Source organism: Anguilla anguilla, chromosome 13 (genome assembly GCF_013347855.1).
Source record: "Anguilla anguilla isolate fAngAng1 chromosome 13, fAngAng1.pri, whole genome shotgun sequence".
Lineage (NCBI taxonomy): Eukaryota > Metazoa > Chordata > Actinopteri > Anguilliformes > Anguillidae > Anguilla > Anguilla anguilla.
Window position 1 is genome coordinate 19,320,593 of NC_049213.1, and position 22,332 is coordinate 19,342,924.

At 43.5% G+C, this 22,332-nt stretch overlaps 1 protein-coding gene across 2 annotated transcripts; it reads left to right on the forward strand.

Moving 5' to 3' along the window:
• Positions 1-1,347: 1,347 nt before the first annotated feature.
• top1l (DNA topoisomerase I, like) lies at positions 1,348-21,387 on the forward strand. Of its 2 annotated transcripts, XM_035387016.1 has the most exons (22): positions 1,377-1,506; positions 1,853-1,877; positions 2,261-2,363; positions 8,553-8,649; positions 9,105-9,210; positions 9,676-9,728; positions 10,565-10,657; positions 11,712-11,787; positions 11,876-11,970; positions 12,648-12,763; positions 13,273-13,394; positions 13,528-13,650; positions 14,244-14,431; positions 14,755-14,899; positions 15,059-15,202; positions 16,125-16,310; positions 16,795-16,863; positions 17,684-17,798; positions 18,448-18,575; positions 18,696-18,790; positions 19,218-19,367; positions 20,096-21,387. In XM_035387016.1, the coding sequence occupies exons 2-22, from the start codon at positions 1,875-1,877 to the stop codon at positions 20,196-20,198; spliced, it is 2,310 nt and encodes a 769-aa protein (XP_035242907.1). In that variant the 5' UTR covers positions 1,377-1,506; positions 1,853-1,874; the 3' UTR covers positions 20,199-21,387. The 2 variants fall into 2 exon arrangements, with proteins under 2 accessions (XP_035242908.1, XP_035242907.1); XM_035387017.1 differs by lacking the exon at positions 2,261-2,363 and having other exon boundaries at positions 1,348-1,506.
• The last annotated feature ends 945 nt before the right edge of the window (positions 21,388-22,332 follow it).

A 22,332-nucleotide genomic window follows, 5' to 3' on the forward strand; every position in this document is an offset into this window, starting at 1 on the left:
GGAGATAGAGATAGACTCAATTCGGTCCATCGCGGAAAGGATATTTTCTTGGTTTTATATGCAAATTATGCCCCTTGCTTACCTACAATAAATTCCAGGTACGTCCTACGTCATTGTTCTGAACTGAAATTTGGGTAATTCCCTCGGTTTAAGACTGTAATGATGCGGACTTAATAAGAGAGTAGGTAGACGTCCGTGTAAGAGCCCTCGCAAAAAAGCAATTTTGACAATGAGACAGCCTTAAACCCTCATGAACTCGACAGAAACGCGCCTATAAATCCACGAGTCCGCAAGTCCAGTGAATGAGATTCAGACATCCGCATGATCCGCTGTAAATCGAGCATGAGAAGTCAGAGCACACAGAACAGAGAAGCGAGAGTTCAGACTTGTGAGAAGCGAGTACAGAACAGAGTAGCAAGAGTACAGTTCCTGTTTCTGTGCGCTATCCTCGTTTTTGCGTTTTCGTAGGCCTATTAAAGACAATACTTTCACCCCATAGAAAAGGAGTTCATCCCTACAAGTGAAACGCCATCTAATCCGTATGACAAAACAAACCAATAGTGCTGACCTGATTGGCGTTAATTTTGTTTTTTTCTGAAACAGGGAGAGCACAGAAAAATATTAGGTTACTGATTTGAAGCTTTGGATTATTATATAAATTACATTCTCGATAATACTAATACTATTACCAGTAATAACTTTATCAATACAGTGCTTTCACATACTCAAAGTGCTTTTCAAAAAGAGAAAAGAGAAAAAAAAAGAGAAAAGAGAAAAGCAGCAGACACAATACAATGTAGTGTACTGTACAAATAGGCAACACATGCTATAAAGAAAGAAATAGCATTTAAAGTTCGGTACATTTCCTTAGCAAAATAAGATATGAAGCAAAATAAGATATGAAGGAAGGACAGTCTATTGAAGACATATTTTACTTATGCTTGGCTATTTCTTGCTGTAGCATAAAGAAAGAAAAGTGCTATGTATCTTTAACATGTTTGTTGCTGTCCTTTTCTGTTGTTCTGCCAGGACGGTAGAAAATATCAACATTAGTTTTTAAACAACGAAGTTTATTATGATTCATTATTATATATACCATAAAATCATTTTACTTCTGTCTGGTCTTCTTCGAAAGAAGAAAGATTCTTGGAAACCCCCACGCGCAACAATGCGGTCACTCGCGTTGACCCCACGCACAGAGACGCGGACAGTCTTTTGTCGCCACATGGCTTGCAGTAGCTCCCACGCTCGAGACGGCCCAGTGTGGAACTGTGCGCTTTGGAAGGGGAGGGACTAAATAGGCCAATACGTATTTCTTTTACCCATTTAAACTAACAGGAGCATGCGTACTAGACAAAAAGTGGGACTTGGTCTGTTACACAACTGCTTCCCGTCTCCATTCTGGTTATATCTCCTTGCCGGCATTTTCTCCTAAAAATTTCATACTTTGTTTTAAAAATAAGGAACTCGGAAATGAGTGGGGACCATACCCACAACGATTCACAGGTAACAGTAATGATATTGTTTTGTGTCATGGTTGGTAAGCTCTCGCTTTATCCAGCGATATCTGTAGTTTGTATAAATTGCCACCCAAGCAGTAGGGCTATGTAGGCTACCCAGTGAAAATGTAACAAAACGCTAGAATTGTTTGAAGCACGCGATCAAAATAGCAACATTTGTTTCAGATCGCGCCGGTATTCCAATAACTTTATACGTAGTTTGATGGAATTTTCTTCTAGGACTATTACTGAAAAGCCATTTTCTAAACCTTTGATAGTTGAAAGTTAAAGTAGCTAGCTGGCTACATTGGGTTAGTTAAAATACAAACACGTTTAACCTTCTTCTTTTGCAGATCGAGTCTGGATCTCGGGTTAATGGTAAGTCTATCGTGGGCCCGACATTGTTCTGTATAAAAGTGGTAATATATTTGTGTTTCACTCCCAATACGGATCTCTTATGTGGAAAGCAGTCGAGCTACCTAGTTAGTTTTTAAGGACAGAAATGGCGTCCCAGAGACTAAGTCCCTTCTCGCTCGCTCACAAGCGCCTATTGTTCAAATGAAGGGCTTTTAAATGGTACTTAAATTGTTCCGATTTACGTGTTGGATGCAGATTCCGATAGAGCCGTAGATTATTTTTCCCAAAACGGCACTCGATCGCTTTGCGGAGGGGGCCAAATGGGTGTAATTTGGTACCAAAAGTAGGGGTTTGGGGGTTGAGGACTTAGTCTCTGCGCCATTTTCTTTTTCTCCGCCTGGCAGTCTGAGTGCCGAGAACACAAAGTGCAGATCGCCGTGATATGGAGGCGACGCATGGAGAAGCTGGGAGATCCGATACGTCTGCCTGTGGCAGGGTGTGAACAGGGTCAGTGTTCTCTTTGACTGTAAAAAACGAAGATATAGCGTTCCAGATACACGTTATTGTTTTGACAGACAGGCATGTAGCATTTAATTGATCAATATGTAGAAAATTCTTAACGGGCAAACCGTACACTACATCCCGGTTAGGTTACATGTATATTTTTAGACTTCGTTTTATTTCTCAGAACTAATTATTTAAGTCCTTTTCTCTTCAAAATTTTTATTTATTCTTTTGAGAGGAAGTGGGGGTGGTTCAAATGTAAAATGTAGCACCACCTCAGTCATTCAGAATTCGTAACAAGTTTTATTTTAATAAAGCTTTTATGTGGAAATTGTAAATATCCCCGCTAGATTAACAGAATTTCTAAATGTATACTTTTTATGGGGGTGCTGTTTGTTATCTGTAATGTACATTTGACCAGTAGTGTAGACTGATTCCAACTTCATTAGGCTCTTGAGGCCTAGGGACAGGTCATGAGAGGATGGCTGAAGCCAGCAATTTCCCCAGGTTAACAACTTTGCACATACTTACTGGTGAACAGTCCTTTCATTCATTTTTCATTATAAATAACTACCAGACGAGCCTTTCAAGAAAGAATAGCCTTGCGCATAAATTGGCATAATTTAAAAAATAAATTAAAATATGGAGCACTATATCCAGTAAATGGTTTAAGAGATCAAACCTTAGAGCCATATGCTGATGGTATTGAAGTTATGAAAATTGGTTTTAACAGATGGATAACAGTTTTCCTCTTTACAAATGTTATTAATTTTCTGCAGCCTTAGTTTACTGTAGGCTGATGGAAGAATTTCATTTTAGATTAGATGTGATGGTTTGAGAATTGCTGTAGAAAGTGTTTAAGAACTGGTTTCAAGAAATGAAAAAGCAGCACTTTGTTTTTAGAATTTATACCTAATAAAAATGTATTTTTATATTCAAATAATTAGATTAGATGTGGTTTGTCAACAGGCAGTATACCTGTGGAGTGTTGAGAAGGCCAGTATCAGGACAGAGTTTTATGGACGCGCGCGCACACACACACACACACACACACACAGGTGTAGTGTGTGCATGTTAAAGCAAGTATAGCACTGGAATATCATGTTTAACATTGGTAGTTTATGCACACTGATATACACTTCAGGCAGTCTTTGTGTATTAAAATGAATAAAACTGAATATTAGACATAGTATCATGCATAGTTTGACAGATACAAGAGTCTAAAGATGTGCCAAAATGGCTCCTGTTTTGGGGGGTTAGCACTTATCTAAATTTATGTAAGGATATGAATGAAATACAAATCTGAGTTCATTTATAGTAACCTGTACAGAATGCAAAGTACACAAGTACAATTTTGTCCCAATTATGAATGTAGTGCATATGAAAATTAGATCAACAAAAATATTTAAGAATGAGAAGTCATATATGGGTATAATTATACACTCATGACACATTCACAAGTAATGCAGTGATATAATGTTTATGTGCACCAGATTATCATCTTTATGGAATTCATTCATGGTGAAAATCAATGTATTCTTAATCCTGATTAAGGACCATATCTTGATGCAATACACTCTTTGGACACAGGGAAGGGGCTGACATTTCACAACTGTTGGCCCTAGGAAATGTAATCTTGCATACTGAGGTTTTTTTTCCCCATCCCCAAAACAATTATATATGAAAGAGCTTTTTTTAAAAAAAATATTTTTTATTAACAGGGCAGTTGTTTGCACCAGTATGGTTTTTCTGTTTTCTGTTCTGTTTTCTGAACCAGAATTGAGTGCGAACTCAGTTGGTCAAATACTATATATTACATTCTAGTAGACATTATAAGAGTATAAAACTTAATTTAATGTTTTAATATGAAATAATTATGTAAGGGTGATATACATTTCCACACATTTAATTTAAACCATTGGTCTGCATAGATTACTTTTCTGTGGTATGTACAACTTATTTTGGTGGCCCTTGTAATCTTACAAATAGAATAAGGATCTTATCCCTATTTTTCATAGAGATACAGACATTTGAAAATGGTGCCTCAGAAAACAGGTGGTGATTTTGGATAATCATTGATCATTTATTTCTCAATAACTATTTGGTCTGTGGAGTTGCACCTTCAGTTTTAGTCTTTTTACTGATAAATAAGGAGTATGTATGTTAAAAATGAAGGGTTTCTGAGGAACAGGCCCGGCAGCCTAGTCCATGTCCCATGGAATGACTCACTGGGAGTTTCTCTAACTGCGATAGGCTGGTACAGTTCCATGCTGCTGGGGCAGGTGAGAAGGAACATTTGAGTGATTGGAGTGGCCCCTCTACTGACACCCCCTATTGCTTTATGGCATATATGATGGTGTAACATGGTTGGCACCTGTCTCGATGCCCGTCCTTCCTTCCTTCATAGCTGAATGGTAAGGTTTGCTTTCTATGTTTTCCCTTCATGGATTACAAAATATTTGAATCCCCCTGACGCAGGCCCCAGTATCATCATATGGGTGTGGTGTCCAGCGGCAGGAAGTCGGTACACAACCTTTAGTTATTTTTTTCCCCACAAGTGTACGCAGCCTGTATTCATAAAGCATCTCGGAGAGAGAGTGCTGATCCAGGAATAGGCTTTTCCTGTCTATATTCTAACCCTATCCATTAGGTGCCTAAAGGCCAAAGTGATCTTAGATCAGCACTTTCGACACTGAATACAGGCCCTGATCTTGGGTCAGTATTATCTTTTCACTTGTGGTTTTCTCCTAATGTTAGTCTATGGGATATACAGGCATGGAACATGTCTGCTCGGTTTCAGTATTTCAGCACTTGGTGTTTAATTTTAGTCACTGATTGGCTAACGAGTCGCACTGACTTGGTTTTGCAAGGTCTGGATGGACCGCTAATTGAAAAGAAAGGAAACTTCTAAAACCTGTAGACATTAACCCTGAAGGAGTCGAGAGCGCCCTGCTTTTGATAATTTTACATTTGCTGTCCTTTGTCTTGCACTCAGTGCTGCAATGTCATGTAAAATGAAATGTGACCGTCTGTGTTCTCACACACACACACACACATACTCGGCTGCACTTTCAGCTACTTATTCTGATGGTAACTGTGAAAGAAAACCATGTGTGATCTTTGCAGAACATGAGCAATGCCGTGTACGCCCCCTTAACTCCATGTAATCATACATTTGGCTTTTTTAAAAATTGTCTCTCTCTATACTATAAATAATGTATACCCTTTGAACATGAATCTGCGCAGTTCATATGACCGGCGGAGTCTCTCCGTCGTACATTTCTGTGGCTTTACTCATGCACCCCTGCTCTCCAGAATAAGCAGTTCTCTGGCCCTTTTTTCATTTATGTTCCCAGTGAAGAACTGGTTGTCATCCAAAAAGGAAAGTCTACTGTCTTACAAAGGAAACATTCTTCAGCGTTCGTCCAACAGATTGAGATGTCTGTGAGCCCTAGTGTGTAACCTGCAGTGAAGTGGTTGAAGTATAGGCACCCACTCATGTAAGGCACTGGGCAGCTCCCTTGACTTGGTTGTAGTGGATATGTTACAGATGTGCAGAGGTTAGGAGTTATTTGCTATCATCAGGGCAGAGGCATGTTACCCATGACTTAATGGAGTTGGAGTGTAGGTAAGTCTTAAATGCAGTGAGCAGTCAGGTGTATAATAGATATGGATTTTGGCTGTGGAAGATCATTTTGTTCTTGTGTAGGAATAGCATTGTGGTCCAAACTCATCCACACGTGACTTTGAGTCCTGCGGTTCTTCGAAGCTTTAGGCTGGCTGTGATTTTTTCCAGTTTCTTTCTCTTGCTGTAAAACAGGAACAACTTGTAGTTTTCATTCTTACTCTAATCCACCCACTCTTTCCAGTCACAGTGTCCCAAACCTTGCCACCCACTGAAGGGTAAAAAGCTGTGCTGTGGATTTGACGAGCGCCTTGTGTAGCGCATGTGTGTGTTTTAACGTTGCTTCCTGTGAGAGTGTAGCGCGGCAGCTTCGGACGTAGACCACGGGCAGTATTTTCTCTCTATCCCTGCATTTGAGCCACTGGGGGAGGGGTCACATGGTTGGGATGCTGTGCTGAGGTTGTGTTTAGATTTGGTTTGAAATAGCTCCTCTTACTGGTTATGTGGAATCTTCCTAAAGGGATCTGGACTTTTGTGTGGCTGTGTTGGTAACAGTTGCCATTGTTTCTTTGGGTCTCCTGCCCTGGTTGTCTGTTGGTTTGCATCGGGAGACGCCCATGGTGTGTGTCTGTGTGCGTGTGTACGTGAACAGCGTGTTCTGAGTCGGGGACACAGCCTTTAGGAGAGCATTTCATGAGTGTGCCAGACAGTCTGGCCGTGGTGAATTCTGCAGGGAAATGCTCACATGCCGTGAGTGTGTCGTGTCCAGGTAGCACTGTGGCTACTATGACTACAGCCAGGCCCGGCACTTCCACACCAGGCTCGGCCTGTAGGCCGGGCTGCTTCCCCAACGCAGCCAGCGGCCATCTCACGGCTGTCAGTCCTGAACTGAGTGCCGCACACTAACGGCACAGCAGGGCACAGCATTGCACGGCTGATGATGCTGGGGAGCGTCAGATGGTTTGCCACCGTGTGCAGCACAAGGTGCTTCTCAGCTCTCCCTGTCTAGCTCTGTGTGGCAGCGATGTAACACAGAGATTAGGGAACTAGACCTGTAACTTCGCTGCAATGTAGTTTATCGGTTATGGAACTGGGCTTCTCACTCAGGGCTGCAGTACAGTGGTTCCTGAACTAGACCTTTATCTCAAGGTAGCAGTGTAGTGTAATTCTTAAGGAGACTGGGCCTCCAACTCAAGAGTTTGCAAGCTCAAATCCCAGGTGGTGTGGAGTGCTGTTAACTTAAGCTCCTTGGGCAAGGTACTTAACCAGAATTACTTCAATAAGAAAATCAAGCTTTGTCAATGGATTTGTGGTAACGGCTGGCTGCTTTTACTGAAGGGCTGGCAGGAGTTTGGTTATTGTTGAAAGGGTCTGGCACCCTGCTCTTTCGGGCGTGGTCCTGATATTTCAGGGTTGCATGGTTGTTGTGCAGTCGTAGGAGTTGAAACGGGTGGGCTCTGGTGAATTTGCATTTTGTGGGACAGCAATGGCGTGTACCTGCTTGTATGTGCAGGTGTGTGCGAGTTCTGCGGAAAGGGGAAGCGGCGCTTTTTGGGCGCGCTCCCTTGCGTGTGCCTGTTAGCATGCGCAGGCGTGCTACCTGTGGTCATTTGGAGCGCTGACTGCTTGTCAGTTTCACCCATCAATTGAAGCACCCTCCGAAAACACTTCAGTTTTGCTGTTTTGACGCCCATTGTGTGTTTGCTCTGTACTGCAACACTTGTTTGGGCATAAGTACTGTGTCCACTGTTGGATCTGCTGACATCTATGGTAGTATGCGCATATCTGCACATACACCACATATCTACATTACATTTGGGGCATTTAGCACACGCTCATATCCAGAGCCACTTACACAGCTTTTTTAACATAGCATCCATTCATTCAGCTGGACATATACTGAAGCAATGCAGGTTAAGTATTTGCCCAAGGGTACACAGCAGTGTCCTGGGAATCGAACCTGTGACCTTTAGGTTACAAGATTACTCCTTACCCATTATACTGCACTTACACTGCCATCCGCACACACACACACATACATGTACAGATGCATGCACATACATTGTTGCACGTATATGTAGGCCCATGCACAGAAAATAGCACAGGTATTCATGTGCACACACACCTACACACGCACACACCCAGGAGGGCCTGGATTCTCCTCTATGTGGCTCTATACCGGGAGAAACCCCTTTGCAGCCTCTCCTCCGTCCTTACTCACTCCTTCTCTCACTCACTCGCTCTTTTTCTCACTCAGGACCACGCCCTTTCCCCAGTCCCTTTTAATCTGGATTTCCATTGACCCTCAGCCACAGGCTTTGGCTGCATTGCACTCCCTGACTTTATTTACTGTGCTGGCTCATTTCTCCAGTCTTTCCCAAACCTGCCGTGTGCACTGAGTTGTGGACAAGCTGAGTTGTGGAGTTTGGTGCCTTTGCCCACCAGACTATCGTAGGAAATGAGAGCTTGTTCTCAGTTTCAGACCACAGCTCTGCTGATGTAGTTTTTGTGTCCCCGCATTTACTGGTGATTTGTGTTGTGTAAACTGTGTGCATTTCCTTCCACAGATGCACACAAACACAAAGACAAACACAAGGACAAAGAACACCGGCACAAAGACCACAAAAAGGAGAAGGAGAGGGAGAGATCAAAGTACAGCAACAGGTAGGTGTGTGTGTGCGCGCGTGCGTGTGTGCGGGTGATGTTTCCGGTCACGATGGGCAGCAGTGTGCTTTGGGGCCCCTGTGCCCTGCAGGTCCGGTCTGTCCCAGGACCCTCCTGAAACAGAGTTACGCCTCTTTGTTGAAAGAACATCTGCAAACAATTTGCCTTCGGTCTTCTCTGTGCCGAGCGGCTGCCTGTGTGTCTTGGCTCGGACCAGCGCAGCCCAAGTGAAATAGAATATTTGGGGACCATCGGGGATCAGCCCGCCCCTCTTGTGTGTGTGTGTTGGGGCGGAGATGGGGGGATGGGGTGGCACAGTAAAAACAAGCACAGTGTTTGGTGGCATGTCTGCTGCAGGAGCTGGTAGCACACTTTGATGTGCTCATATGATCTGAATGCATTCAAGTGAACTGACTGTACGCGTTTTCCTTTTTTCTTTGTTTTTTTTTCTCCAGCGAACACAAGGACTTATTGGAAAAGAAGCACAGAGACAAAGAGAAAGTGAAGCAGAAAGATGGAGTGGACAGACACAAAGACAAAGAAAGGAGGAAAGAGGAAAAGGTGGGTCACATACAGTTTACATGCTAACATGTTAATATACTTTTTATCATGCTACCATACTTGAAAACAAGCTGGCGTACATATTTCCAGTATTTTCACATTTTATCATGCTAGTACAATTCTATGCAAGGGTAATATACACTTTATGACATTAACTTCCATTTTAGCATGCAAACATATACTTTTTAGAAATCATTGTAAATGTTCATTTTGACAAACTAACATACATTGTGAACCATTAGGCTCACAGCCTTAGAGGAAAATAAATGTACTAAGATAATACAGTAAATATCAGCACTGTAAGTGTAAGATCAACACTGTGCTCAACATGTTGCATAGCTGAAAAAATGTAAGACAGATCCTCTAATGAACCCATCCACTTGCAGTGATGTTTTGGAGCCTGTATGTAAAAGGAAAGCATGGTGATGAAGCTGAAGATCCTCACCATCTCTTCCTCTTCCACAGATGCGGTCCCTCGATGGAAAACCCAAGAAAGAAAAGGAGAACGGCTTTGCCAGGTGGCTGTTGTCTCCATTGTCACATAATACCGGTTCTTACTGTGCCAAACGTCACCACATGGTCTCTTCCTGGGATTCGGAGCCCTGGTCCTTGAAAGCCTGCTGGTTTTTACTGACAACTGAATTTATCAATAAATAGAATGTTAGATTCAGTTAGCTCGCCTTACCTGGTTTCTTGGCTGGTTTTAAGGTAAAAGCAAAAAGACTGGCTCCCCAGGACCAGGGTTGGAGGTTAGGTCCAAGCACAATAGTATGGGTGTTTTATCAGTATTGGCCAATATTGTCTTTAAACGAACGTATCGTTGTTGCTCCGAAGTTCGGATTATGGCTGATATGATGATGCTACATGCATATGACAGAGGCAATGCATTTGATTTGCTGCTATTTATTTTTTATTTATCATTTTATCCAGTTAATCTCACAAGCAAGCCTATAGCGAGCCTCTAAACTCATACCCTCTACTTAGTAAAAAATGTAAGCTAGCTGAAGTAATTTGTTATAAAATTAACTTTGTTGCATTATTTCTTCCTAAATTGTCTGCGCTCTTCTGCTTCTTCCATGAATGTGGAAACTTGGATTCAGTTTGCATCTGTGCTATGGTGCAAAACAGCTAGCAAGGTATCTGCCAATATGGCCAGTAAAAAATCGATTATTGATATTAGCCCTAGAAATTCCATATCCTACATGCCCATTAGGGCCCCAGTGGATCTAATGTTGTGGGGCTTCAGTAAACTGGGGTTTTGTGCAGTTCCCTCATGGCACAGTGATTTCACAGATTACACGCTTCCACAATTCAAACCGTTTATCCCTCTCCTCTCCCTTCTCTCTGACACCAGTCCTCCCCGCGTAAAATCCGAACCAGACAACGACGGCTTCTACCACTCCCCAAAACACGAAAAGCTGCTGAAGCGGGAAAGGGATGACAATGAGTGAGTACATCCGGATCCTTCTAGGTCCTTCCGGATCTTCCTCAGTCCTTCCCCAATCCTCTCCCTTGTGCCTCTCCCGCACGTGGCGCTCCTGAGATGCCCTGGGTATCGGCATGCGTGTCACAAAAGGGAGTGTACCAACGGCATTTGCTGAGTGGCTTGTTAATGTCCTGTTTAATGTATTAAGGGTATTTAAGAGCTGTGGTTTAGTGCGGTGCATGCTTTTGCTAAAGCTGACATCACAGCCCTTCCCAGGTCTTTTGGGAACAGGCTGCAAAGCTCTGAAGTAAAGATTTTTTTAGTGATGATGCTGAATAAGATGTCTCGCCAGCAGCAACATGCAGTTCATAGGTTGTCAGTTGCATATTCTGAAGGCTAATTGATATTTATACATGCTAAGGTTTATTGTTACATGTTTACATATTTACATTTATTAAGTTATCAAATACATAAAGGAAGACCCAGGATTACAATGTTTTTATCTACAGTGTTTTGCAATATTTTAAATGAATTCTTGTTTATCATCTGTAGATTTTAACATTGCGTAATAGGGAAATGTGGCCATGTTGTTTTGACAGAAGTTCCCGTTTCTTTAGAAATTGTTCACTCTTAACTAACAGGCCCGTCCTCATCTGATACAAGCCTGGCGTCTGGGAATGTGTCAGTGTAATTTGGGATTTAGTCATACGGCCTGAAAATGGAGCTCCATGCTTGTGCTCTCACTTCTCACTTGGTGCTTGTCTGCTGAGCACCGCGCTCCTTTTGTCTTAGTGAATGAGCCAGTGTGTGTAACCCTGTATGTTTATTCAGGCCTCAGTCTGTAAACAGATTGCATCTGCATTTGGTCTCTCTTCGGCTTGTTAAGTGAATGCCCCCCGTCTTGGCATTGAATCAATTGCCGAAATGTTTGGAGTGCCTTTAGTGTGTCTGGTGTTGTAGGACCAGAGATTACCGCCACCAAGCAGTTTGGGTTTAATGTTTTGGGTTTAGTGTTTCTCACCCTGAGCTTCAGGTGGAGTACTTTCAATTTTTCTCCCTGGTGGTCTTTTTTCAGTTTGGAGTTCACACCCAAAAAAATCAAAGTAGAAAACGACAAGAAGGCAAAGAAGAGGAAACTGGAGGATGAAGAGGTGAGAGGCGAGACCTTTCTTTTCCTCTGTTCTTTTGCTGATCCCTGTTCTTTTTTAATTGTCTGCTGTCTGACTGACTTTGTCACAGGACATCAAACCCAAGAAGAAAAGGAAAGATAAGAAAGGGGATGTGGCCGATGGAAAGAAAAAAGGCAAGAAGGAGCCAGAGGAGAAGTGGAAATGGTGAGGAGTTTGTCGCACCTCCTGCACAGGGGGCTGAATCTTTCTGGGGTTTAACAATATAACTGTAGATTTTCTCCGCGGCCTTAAAATCTCACCAGTGATAACTGCTTAACCATTTAACCACCAGTTCTCACCAGGGTTAACCACTTAGCCACCTTTAGGCTTTAGGTCAGTGGTGTACAATAGGGCTGTCAAATGATGGTTCGATATGAATGCAATTCGAGCACAAGCTACAGCCACAGACTGCAAGTGTATCCTAAAGATTTTAAGTACAGGAGTGAAACGGCGTAGTTCATAGAGCTTTCCGAAAGCTGAAACTCCATGCATGCAGACCGGCCCTCAGGCCCAGAGTTATGAACCCCTGCTTTATAGCTATTGCCTCCTACACCAGAACGTGATTTTGACATTCAGGTCCTGATGGAGTAACTTGTATGGAACGTTACGCCGAAGCTGGGATTTGTGATGTAGGTTTGAGGACTCATTTATTTCTTCAAAAACTGTTTGAGTTCAGTGATCACTCAAATCAACTCATCAAACTGAGGAAACGTGCAAGGGTTGCATTAAATTGTAAGTCAAGGTTATGGACCTACATGATAAATATAAAGTTGTAAATAGAGAATGCACTGAACTGACCTCCTGTCCTCTCTTTCTCCCTCTTTCTCTCCCTCTCTGTGCAGGTGGGAGGAAGAGAGGTATACTGATGGCTCTAAATGGAGGTTCTTGGAGCACAAAGGTCCTGTCTTCGCCCCACCCTATGAGCCCCTGCCTAACAAAGTCAAATTTTACTACGATGGTAAGTCCTGAGGGCTGATGAAACTGTCTGTCTTGGCATGTTCTGGTCCAGCGATGCCCGTTTTCTCCATTTTAAATGTATTTTTTCTGAAGCTCTCGTTGACTTGCAACACATACAAGGTGCTCTGCAATGTGCTCAGTTAGGTTGGATAGCATCGGTATAGATGCAAAAACATTTTGTGGAAAAGCAGTGCTGCACCAGAAGCTGATTATTATGGGGTCTGGCAGATGGAGACCAGCGGAGAGGGTAGGGTGCACATATTGAACAAAATCGGCTGTTTTTTTTTTTTTCTTTCTTTTTAAAATTTTCCTCCCCTGCTTTATGTCAGGAAACCTCATGTTGTCACTCCACAGAACAGGGCTACTTCCAGGTCAGGATAGGGCATTAAGGTGTGCTGGCTTCTCAGCAGTTTTAATTTTACCTGTTCTACCCTGCAGCCCTAGAGCAAATGTGATTGGCCTGTTGTGGACTGGTTTATTGACCTCTGTCTGAACCCATCTTCCCCCCAGGAAAGCACTTCAAACTGAGTGAGAAGGCAGAGGAAGTAGCTACCTTCTTCGCCAAAATGCTGGACCACGAGTACACCACCAAGGACATCTTCCGCAAAAACTTCTTCAAAGACTGGAGGAAGGTAGGCTCCCTGGCCAGCGCTGGCTCCCCTTCCCCTGACTGCCATTTTCATTATTCTCTATACCTGTTGACATGATCTCAAGGGCAGCTTCACAAATATTGTCTGCCCCGCCCCCCCCCCCCCCCCCCAACAGGAAATGACATCAGAGGAAAAGGGAAAAATTACAGACCTGAACAAGTGTGATTTCAACGAGTTGAACGACTACTTCAAAGTGCAGTCGGAGGCCAGGAAGCAGATGTCCAAAGAGCAGAAGCAGGTGAGTCTGACCCCACCCATCACATGAGTGCTCAGAGGTGGGAAGTCCAGGGGTCAGAAAGTAAAAGTCCTGCCACGTGTTTCTTTCACCCATAAACTCCGATTTCACTAATTAGTTTTATCTTCTGGCTGATGAATTGTGCTAATTGGCAAATCCAGGCGACTGGAACTAAATACTGGGGAGGACTTTTACTTTCTGAACTTGGATTTTCTACCTCAGAAAATTCTGCAATCCTATTGGCCAGCATGAGGCCACACATCCTTCAGTGAGGAGGGGGTTGAGAGCAGTGCGGCTGACGAATCCAATAAGATTCCCTGACTAATCTTTGGTCCTGAAATTCAGTTTTTATGGTGGTAATTACACATTTTATGTCAAATTACTCCATAAAATAACTTAATCTGTTAATTTTATTGTTGTTTTCCTAGCCTGTGGTAAAGCTCCTCATTATGTGGGTTTGCCAGCTTCTTTTGTTGTTCGCCAAGTCACTCTTCCCAGTCAGGGACATTTTCTTGGACCCGGTTTGCGTAGTGTGACTGACAGGAAGTGGATTGATCATTTGAACATTTTCCGCCCTGGCTTCCTGTCCTGGGCAGAGATTGAAGGAGGAGAACGAGCGGCTCCTGCAGGAGTACGGGTTCTGCGTGATGGACAACCACAAGGAGCGCATCGCCAACTTCCGCATCGAGCCGCCGGGCCTGTTCCGCGGCCGGGGGGACCACCCCAAAATGGGCATGCTCAAACGCCGCATCCGGCCCGAGGACATCATCATCAACTGCAGCAAGTGAGCCCCACGCGCCGAGCCCAGATCAGCTATCGCACCGGGCACGCCGATGAGCTGGCCTCCGACGATTGGTTTAGGCTTTCACGCTTGCCACGCTCATTGGCTATGATTAGCGTGTGTGCTAGCATGCTTGTATGTGTGCGCGGAGGGCCACATCTCAAATTACAAGACATTGCAACATTTTGTGCTGGAGAGGACAAAAACATAGAAGTATTAAGCAGTAAGTGGTGCGTATGCGTGTGAGAGGCCAGGTATTGAAAAGCATGTGTTCTGTGAACGGGTGTTCAACTTTAACACCAAATGCCACCTCCACCCCCCACCAGGGACTCCAAACACCCCAAGCCACCGCCAGGTACAAAGTGGAAAGAGGTTCGCCATGACAACAAGGTGACATGGCTGGTGTCCTGGACGGAAAACATCCAGGGATCCATCAAGTACATCATGCTGAACCCCAGCTCCCGCATCAAGGTGGGCACGGCTGTCTGCAGGGGGTTGGGGGGGCAGAGTGGGGTTTTTCTGCTGTGTAGTAATCTGGCAAATCTGACCAGCGGCACCGTAGCACACCTCACAATCCTGTCTGCCTGCGATTCACATTCCTGCGGGTGTGTTTGTGTGCGTGTGCCACAGGGAGAGAAGGACTGGCAGAAGTACGAGACGGCACGGAGGCTGAAGAAGAGTGTGAGCCAGATCCGGGCGCAGTACCGGGAAGACTGGAAATCCAAAGAGATGCGGATCAGGCAGAGGTCCGTCGCTCTGTACTTCATCGACAAGGTGAGGCTGTCTGCGTGTCTACTACTGCATGCCGGTGCTTGGAGCCCAGCTCATTTGGAAAATTCTAGAATAATAATAAAACATATTACAAAACATGTTTCACAACCTTAATTATTGTGGATACATAAAATGATTGGGTTGATGATGAATGGAAGGCAGCGTGCTCTGTCTGCCAGGGTTGTGTTTCAGTATATGTGCTCATTAGCAGCTAGGTCAGCAGGGACGGAAACGCGTGTTCTGTATCTGTAACTCAAACGGGACCCCATCACCGGTGTTGAATGACAGCGTAATAGCTGGAAAAGAAAATAGTTTATTTTAGTTACACCTACACAGGTGTTATGGCCACACTCTGAATAGAAGGAAGTGTACGGGCAACACCGTGTGGGACTGGCCATATCACCCGATTAGGTGCGACTTCTTTTTCTGTTTTTGGGAGCCTGGCAGTCTCTGCCTCTGTTCATATAGAGTAGCATCGCTTGATGTTCTAAAGGGTAATTCAGCTGTCAGTCTGAACTTCTTGCATTTCCATCTCTCCAGAGACTATAGTATCCCCCTCTTGGGAATTACTGCACTTGGATCCTTGACCTTTGCACTTCTGTTTGCACTGTGGTTTGCTCTGGAAAAGTGTCTTCTAGATGCCCATGATATACTGTTTAAAAGAATAGAGACCCTCGAGCTTGTGACTCAAAGGTTGCAGGTTTGATTCTCAGGTGGGGCAATGCTGCCGTTCCCTTGGGTAAGATGCTTCACCTGAATCGCTTCAGTGAATTTCCAGCTGTATAAATGGATTGCATGTAAAACTTGAAAACCGCGCCGTGTTGCTCTGGATAAGTGTTTGTGCTTAATTGCCTGAATGTAAAAGTCGGCAGTTGCGCTTCTCTTGGCGGCCGTCGTTCCTGAACACGTTCGCGTTCTCATTCAGCTGGCCCTGAGAGCCGGAAACGAGAAGGAGGAGGGCGAGACCGCCGACACTGTGGGCTGCTGCTCGCTGCGCGTGGAGCACATCAAACTCTACCCCGAGAAGGACGGCCAGGAGTTCGTGGTGGAGTTCGACTTCCTGGGAAAGGACTCCATCCGCTACTACAACAAGGTCCCGGTGGAGAAGAGGGTGAGAGATCAGGCTCTCCGTTCAGAGCGTCCATTTTTAGTGAGGGCTTTCTGTGGCTGAAGTTCACGCATCCAGTGGAATGTTAATCACAGAATCTTTTTAATCATTCAAACGGACTAGTCCAGCAGCAAAACCTTGATTGGTTAAAACAAGTCATCACTGTTAATATGGCAATTCTGGTCACATTTTTTAAAGCATCAAAAAAGCATCTTTTGCAGTATTGCAGCACTGTACAACTGCATGTTCTTTGCTATACTAAGCTGTTATTCTGCCAACACTCTGTGATTAGATGGCTAATGCTGTGTTACTGTTGTCTTAGATTTGTGCTACTCTTCTCTGGCTCAATACAGAGAGTCAACATTCTTGGTTCACATTTGTTCCTGGGTCAGCAGAATACAGGGGGACATTTTGTTTCGCCACTTGTGGGGAAATCTCGGTCACAGTCGAGGACGGGCTGATCTTGTTTCTTGTTCTTGTCCCATAGGTCTTTAAAAACCTACAGCTGTTCATGGAGAACAAGCAACCGGAGGATGACCTGTTTGACCGCCTCAATGTGAGTCTCTAAATGTCCCACTGCCACCTAAATGGCATTCAAATGGAACACTGTCAACACAAGCTTTCATATGTGCCACCATGACATCACAGCCATTCAGGCATGTATGTGTCTGTGTGTGGTGGCATTTACGGTCTCTAAGCCCTGTAGAATGGGAGATGCTCACCGTAATCACCACCACAGTTTGTAGCACCCAGGTGGATGTTGAATGGCAGCCATGTTCTCCCAGGATATTCACTACGCATACGTGCTGACAAAAAAATTGACAGTTCAAATGGCAAATGTTCAGTGCTGAATATGAAATATTTGAATATGAAAGAACAGCTTAATGTCATGTAAAATAAGAGACGAGTCATTGATATTACTCATTTTCCTGTCTAACATAATGGAGAAAAAAATTTCAGTGAACGTCTGCTCAGAAATACTTAGCTTTTCAGAAAATGGGGGGACGGGGAGTAGATTTCAACTATTAGGAAATATGATATTTGCAGCTATAATTATATATTTGAATAAAAAATACTTGCCACGTTCTCAAACAATCATATTCCTGTGGCACCTGGCTATATTTCAGACAAATTGTCAAACAAAAGAATGCACATCAGGTATTTCACCTTTTAATGAAGTTGGTCATAATTTGTCTCTAATGCAAATCCATGATATACAGAAAAAATTGCATATATATCTACTTTTTTATGCAGTGGATGACCTACTGCAAACTGACCTCGAGCCTTCTCTTTTAAAATACACTGAGTCCAAGTGACCCTGATTGGTGACCCTGTTCCCATATCCTGCCCCCCAACCCCCTCTCCCCCTCATTCAGACCTCCATCCTGAACAAGCACCTCCAGGAGCTGATGGACGGGCTGACGGCCAAAGTGTTCCGTACCTACAACGCCTCCATCACCCTGCAGCAGCAGCTGAAAGAGCTGACCAGCCGTGAGTCAAAGACACTAGCCTCAGTTCGGCGCGTCGATGCTTCACACAGGGCTTCAGGCTAGGGGTGGAGACTGTGGCTTCACCAGCTAAAAAATGAGGGGGAGCTGCTGTAAGTTGGCAGTCACCATTAAACGTGTCCACAGCAGTGCACAAGGATTGGTTGAAATCATTGACTTACAGATTGCATGCGCCCTTGTATTCTCCATAAAATTAAAAGTGGGTGGAGCTACCATATGCAAACTGTCACAATCATTTGCTTTGAAGACTCTGACGGTGCATTTCTAACTATCGCAGGGAGCCTCTGCAAGCTTGCATTTTAGACTGGTAAAATCAGGGGGGTCCATTGCTGAAAATATGGACACCTCAAAACGGAGGGACACCACAGTAAAGAGCCAAACCAGTGTCATGTTAAAATAAGGAAAAATTATGGAAGAAGAAAATAATTTAACCAATAAGAGCTTGCTCTCTCACAAAGCAAATGAAGACTTGAACTATCTCAGTTTTTGTAAGCGAGCAAATTTAAACTTTCATTTATAAACGCATTCTCTGTTAAGTGGACAACTTTCAATATGTTGTAGGGTTGCTAACCCCAAGGCAGGCATAGAAAGCTGGTTTTAACAGAGCATTGTTGATTCCCCCTGGTCTCCAGCCGAAGAGAACATCCCGGCTAAAATCCTGTCCTATAACCGAGCTAACCGCGCCGTGGCCATCCTGTGCAACCACCAGAGGGCCCCTCCCAAGACCTTCGAGAAGTCCATGCAGAACCTGCAGACTAAGGTTTGAGGTGTCACATGGTTGTAGCTCTTTGCATTCACACTGCTGTGCAAGCTGGTTTTAAGGGACTATATTATGCCCCCCCCCCCCCCCCCCCCTTTGCCCATTCCCAATCGCATTCAGATTGACGCCAAGAAGCACCAGCTACTTGATGCCAAGCGGGAGCTGAAGAGTGCCAAGGCGGACGCCAAAGTACGGAGAGACGAGAAGTCCAAAAAGTGAGTAAACAGCCAGGAGGGGGTGGGGGCGAGGCCTGGCTAAAAGATAACTGAGCCAATTACACGCCAATATGAGTACCATCAATCAGTTTAGAGGCCACCGTTGTCAACTCTCAGAAAATATGTTTAATCATATATATATTATATATATATATATATATTTTTTTTACTTTTATAATTGTCTTGTTACAAAGTATTAATAGCCAGGATGTCATCATTCTCGGTGCCATCTTCATCAGGGATTCCTTTTCACCAGCACCCTGGTCCTGGAGACCTGGCAGGGTCTGCTGCCTTTAATTGTTATTGTGAATCTTAGTGAATCATTTGAACCAGTTCATGGCACAGCCCCCCCCCCCCCAGCTGGCCCTGAGCTGAGGGCCCCTGTCTGAAATTCTGAAATTTAAACCCCCCCCCTCCACCCCCGCAGAATGGTAGAGTCTAAGAAGAAGGCTGTGCAGAGGATAGAGGAGCAGCTGATGAAGCTGGAGGTGCAAGCCACCGATCGCGAGGAGAACAAGCAGATTGCCCTGGGCACCTCCAAACTCAACTACCTGGACCCCCGCATCTCCGTGGCCTGGTAAGAGTGGAGAGGGTAACCATGTGTGCCAATTCTGGCTATGCTTTGAAACCGCTTTCTGTATGATTGAATACATTTAACTGGCTGAAGGATACACCTTGTTGTCCATTCTTTAAAAAAAAAAAAAAATGTTAACCTAAGATGGACTTGACTTGCTTCTCTAATGGGATAAGTGTGGATGGTTCCCTTTTCATAGAAGTGATCTGGGACTCAAACCTGTCTTCTATCGTATTGGCACAGCTAGGAGGTTTTGCTTCATGTTGTGCCTAAAAATACTCCAGGACTCGCACTGAATGTGTAAATACATTTTCAGAACCTGTCTCGTCCTGAGGAAGAGGACTAGTGTATGTCGTAGGCACGCACAGCTGATAGCAGAAGAGAATGTCCAGCAAGAAAGCCAAACATTTGTGGGTCCCAGAGAAATTTGCGGTTCTGAATTCATCTTTGAAAAAAAGATCACATCCTTAAATGTTTCCCATTAACTGGAAATTCTGGGTTTAGGTCAAATTGAAATGAGTGAGCTCTTCTTTTGTACTGCGTTTGTGCTGACACAGCCATTTACCCATAGAGTGCAGTTTCCAGGACCCCACACCAGCAGCAGTTTGACACTAAAGCTCAGTTGAAGTGGTTATAGATTGTGCCTTGGCAAGCTGTCGACCTTACAACCTCTCGTGGAAAATCTATCATTTACGCTCCCTCCTTCTCTCTCTCTCTCCCCTTTTTCTCAGGTGTAAAAAGTGGAATGTTCCCATTGAGAAAATCTACAACAAAACACAGAGGGAGAAGTTTGCCTGGGCCATTGACATGGCAGAGGAAGATTACGAGTTCTAAACCCCATTTGCGATTTTAATTCTTTCCATTGAATTTTAATATTTTTTTAGCGCATAACTGATTCCAGTGGCGAGCGAGCCTGAAGGACAGAGATGGAGGAGTAAAAAGGGGTTTAAAAAAACAAAGGAGAGAGGTTACCGTGTCACTGTACAGTGGTCTCTGTCCCCTCCCCCACATTATGACTGACCCCTCTGGGACCTGATGCTGTCCCTGCCACCTTTGAACTCTGTGGTCCTGTAGCTACTGTAGTCAACAAAACTGCTTTTATTTTTTAATCGTTTTATGATTTTATTCTCCATTTTTAGCCCTTCCGATTACTGATGGATTCTATATTTTAATAGAAAAGTGGTAAATTAATGATGTCCTTACGATACACCCACGCCTTGTAAGAAAGCAAGATTCGAGCCCCACTCAGTGATGAACTGACCGTAAACGCTGTGTGTTTGGCTGAGCGCGTGATGTGTTTAAAAATGAAATAAAGGTAAGAAATGTTCATTTTATCTAAACTTTGAATTGTGTGGAGTTCAGTCCATGAGATGAATGAGGATGCTGGGATGTAGAAGATGGTAAAACCATATTTATATTACTCTTGGCAGAAAGAATGTGAATTTTCATTTGTTTTGTTCTGCAGTTTCTATCAGGGACTTTTTTTCCTTCGGTGTAAATGTGAACCAATATTTGTACTTTGTGTAGCCCAAATCCTGTGATCGTCCTTCTGCATAGTTTGGAATCTCCATTCAGTTTCAACCCTTTTATTTTTGACTTTTTCAAGCGGAATGAACTCCCATATCTGTTACTTGAAGAAATTGCTAAGTTAATGTACTGTTGGGTAGGAGTGAAGAAACTTTTTTTTTCTTACAAAAGGTCAGATGAAACCTATTGGAGGATATAATCTTTTGCCAAAAAATGGAGAAAAAAATTAAATGTTACCATTTTAGGACTTTTTTGTAACTGTAAAGATTGAGGGAAATATCACATTTTATTTTTTCTCCTCTTAACCCCCCTCCCCCCCCTTTTTTTGTTGGAAGGATTCTTAGCGTGGGCAAGTGTTGATCCTGCATTTCATTGAACATACTTTTACCAGTTTATCAACCTCTCCTGCCATAGCTTCCAATATTTTAATTTGTTTTTATTTTTTTCTTTATTTCTCCTTGTAGGTTATTTAAGAATAAAACCCTACAACTTCTGATGTGTTGACTCTTTGTGTATTTCAACCTGAATGAGTTTTCCTGTTGCGTGAGGAAGACTACGATCTTGCTCAGTGGATTCACGCTCGTTGTGGACCTCGATCAGTTTCATATGTTTGATAGTTGCTTTGCTGCTAACTGAAGTTTTCCTAATTTTGCTACTGAATTCTGGAGGGCTGAGATGAGTCGTGAGAAACCTGGCAAACTGACTTGAACTCAAATTAAGAGCTGCGCTAGTTCCATGCACAATGTTAGTTGTTATAACGGAAATAAATTGAGGGAAAAAGAAACTTTTGTCCTTTATACTGTGGACTTGTTTGGACTTGCTGGATAAGACGCGGATTTGACATTCATGATCTTTATACGACGAAAAGAGCACATGCGGTCTTCGGCCAACAGATGTCCCCATACTCAATCATAATTTATGAAAGAACGTAAAAGCAAATTTTACATCGTAGTGTTGCGGGTTTGAGTGCAATTGAATATGTGATTATTAATTACTGTGACAAATTAAGCTAGATGCCAAGGTGAATTATCGGAAGACGTGGGCGAAGGAACTACTGTTTTCTTCCTAAACCTCATCTTCAGATAATGAACCCAACAGAAGACTGGCATACTCTGTTCAAAGGGGGGTGGGGCTCATTTACATCCTAATGATTTATGCAAATCGTTCTGTTGTATGTCTATCCGAATGATTCAGGGTATATAACTGGATCTCAACAGTAAGGAATTCCAGTTGTACTTGGTACTAGGATACTATTTGTGTCCATTTCATTTAGGCCTGTATTTACATTACTGCTGCTGTTTCCACCCCCCCTCTCTAAGTTAGCAAAGTGTTGCTCAGTACGTTACTCCCTATGTGGTTTCTATTTTTGTGCTGTTCAAAAGCTACACAAATATTTTAAGGTGTTGGGTGCAGGCAAAGACACACAAAGGATATCTAAAAT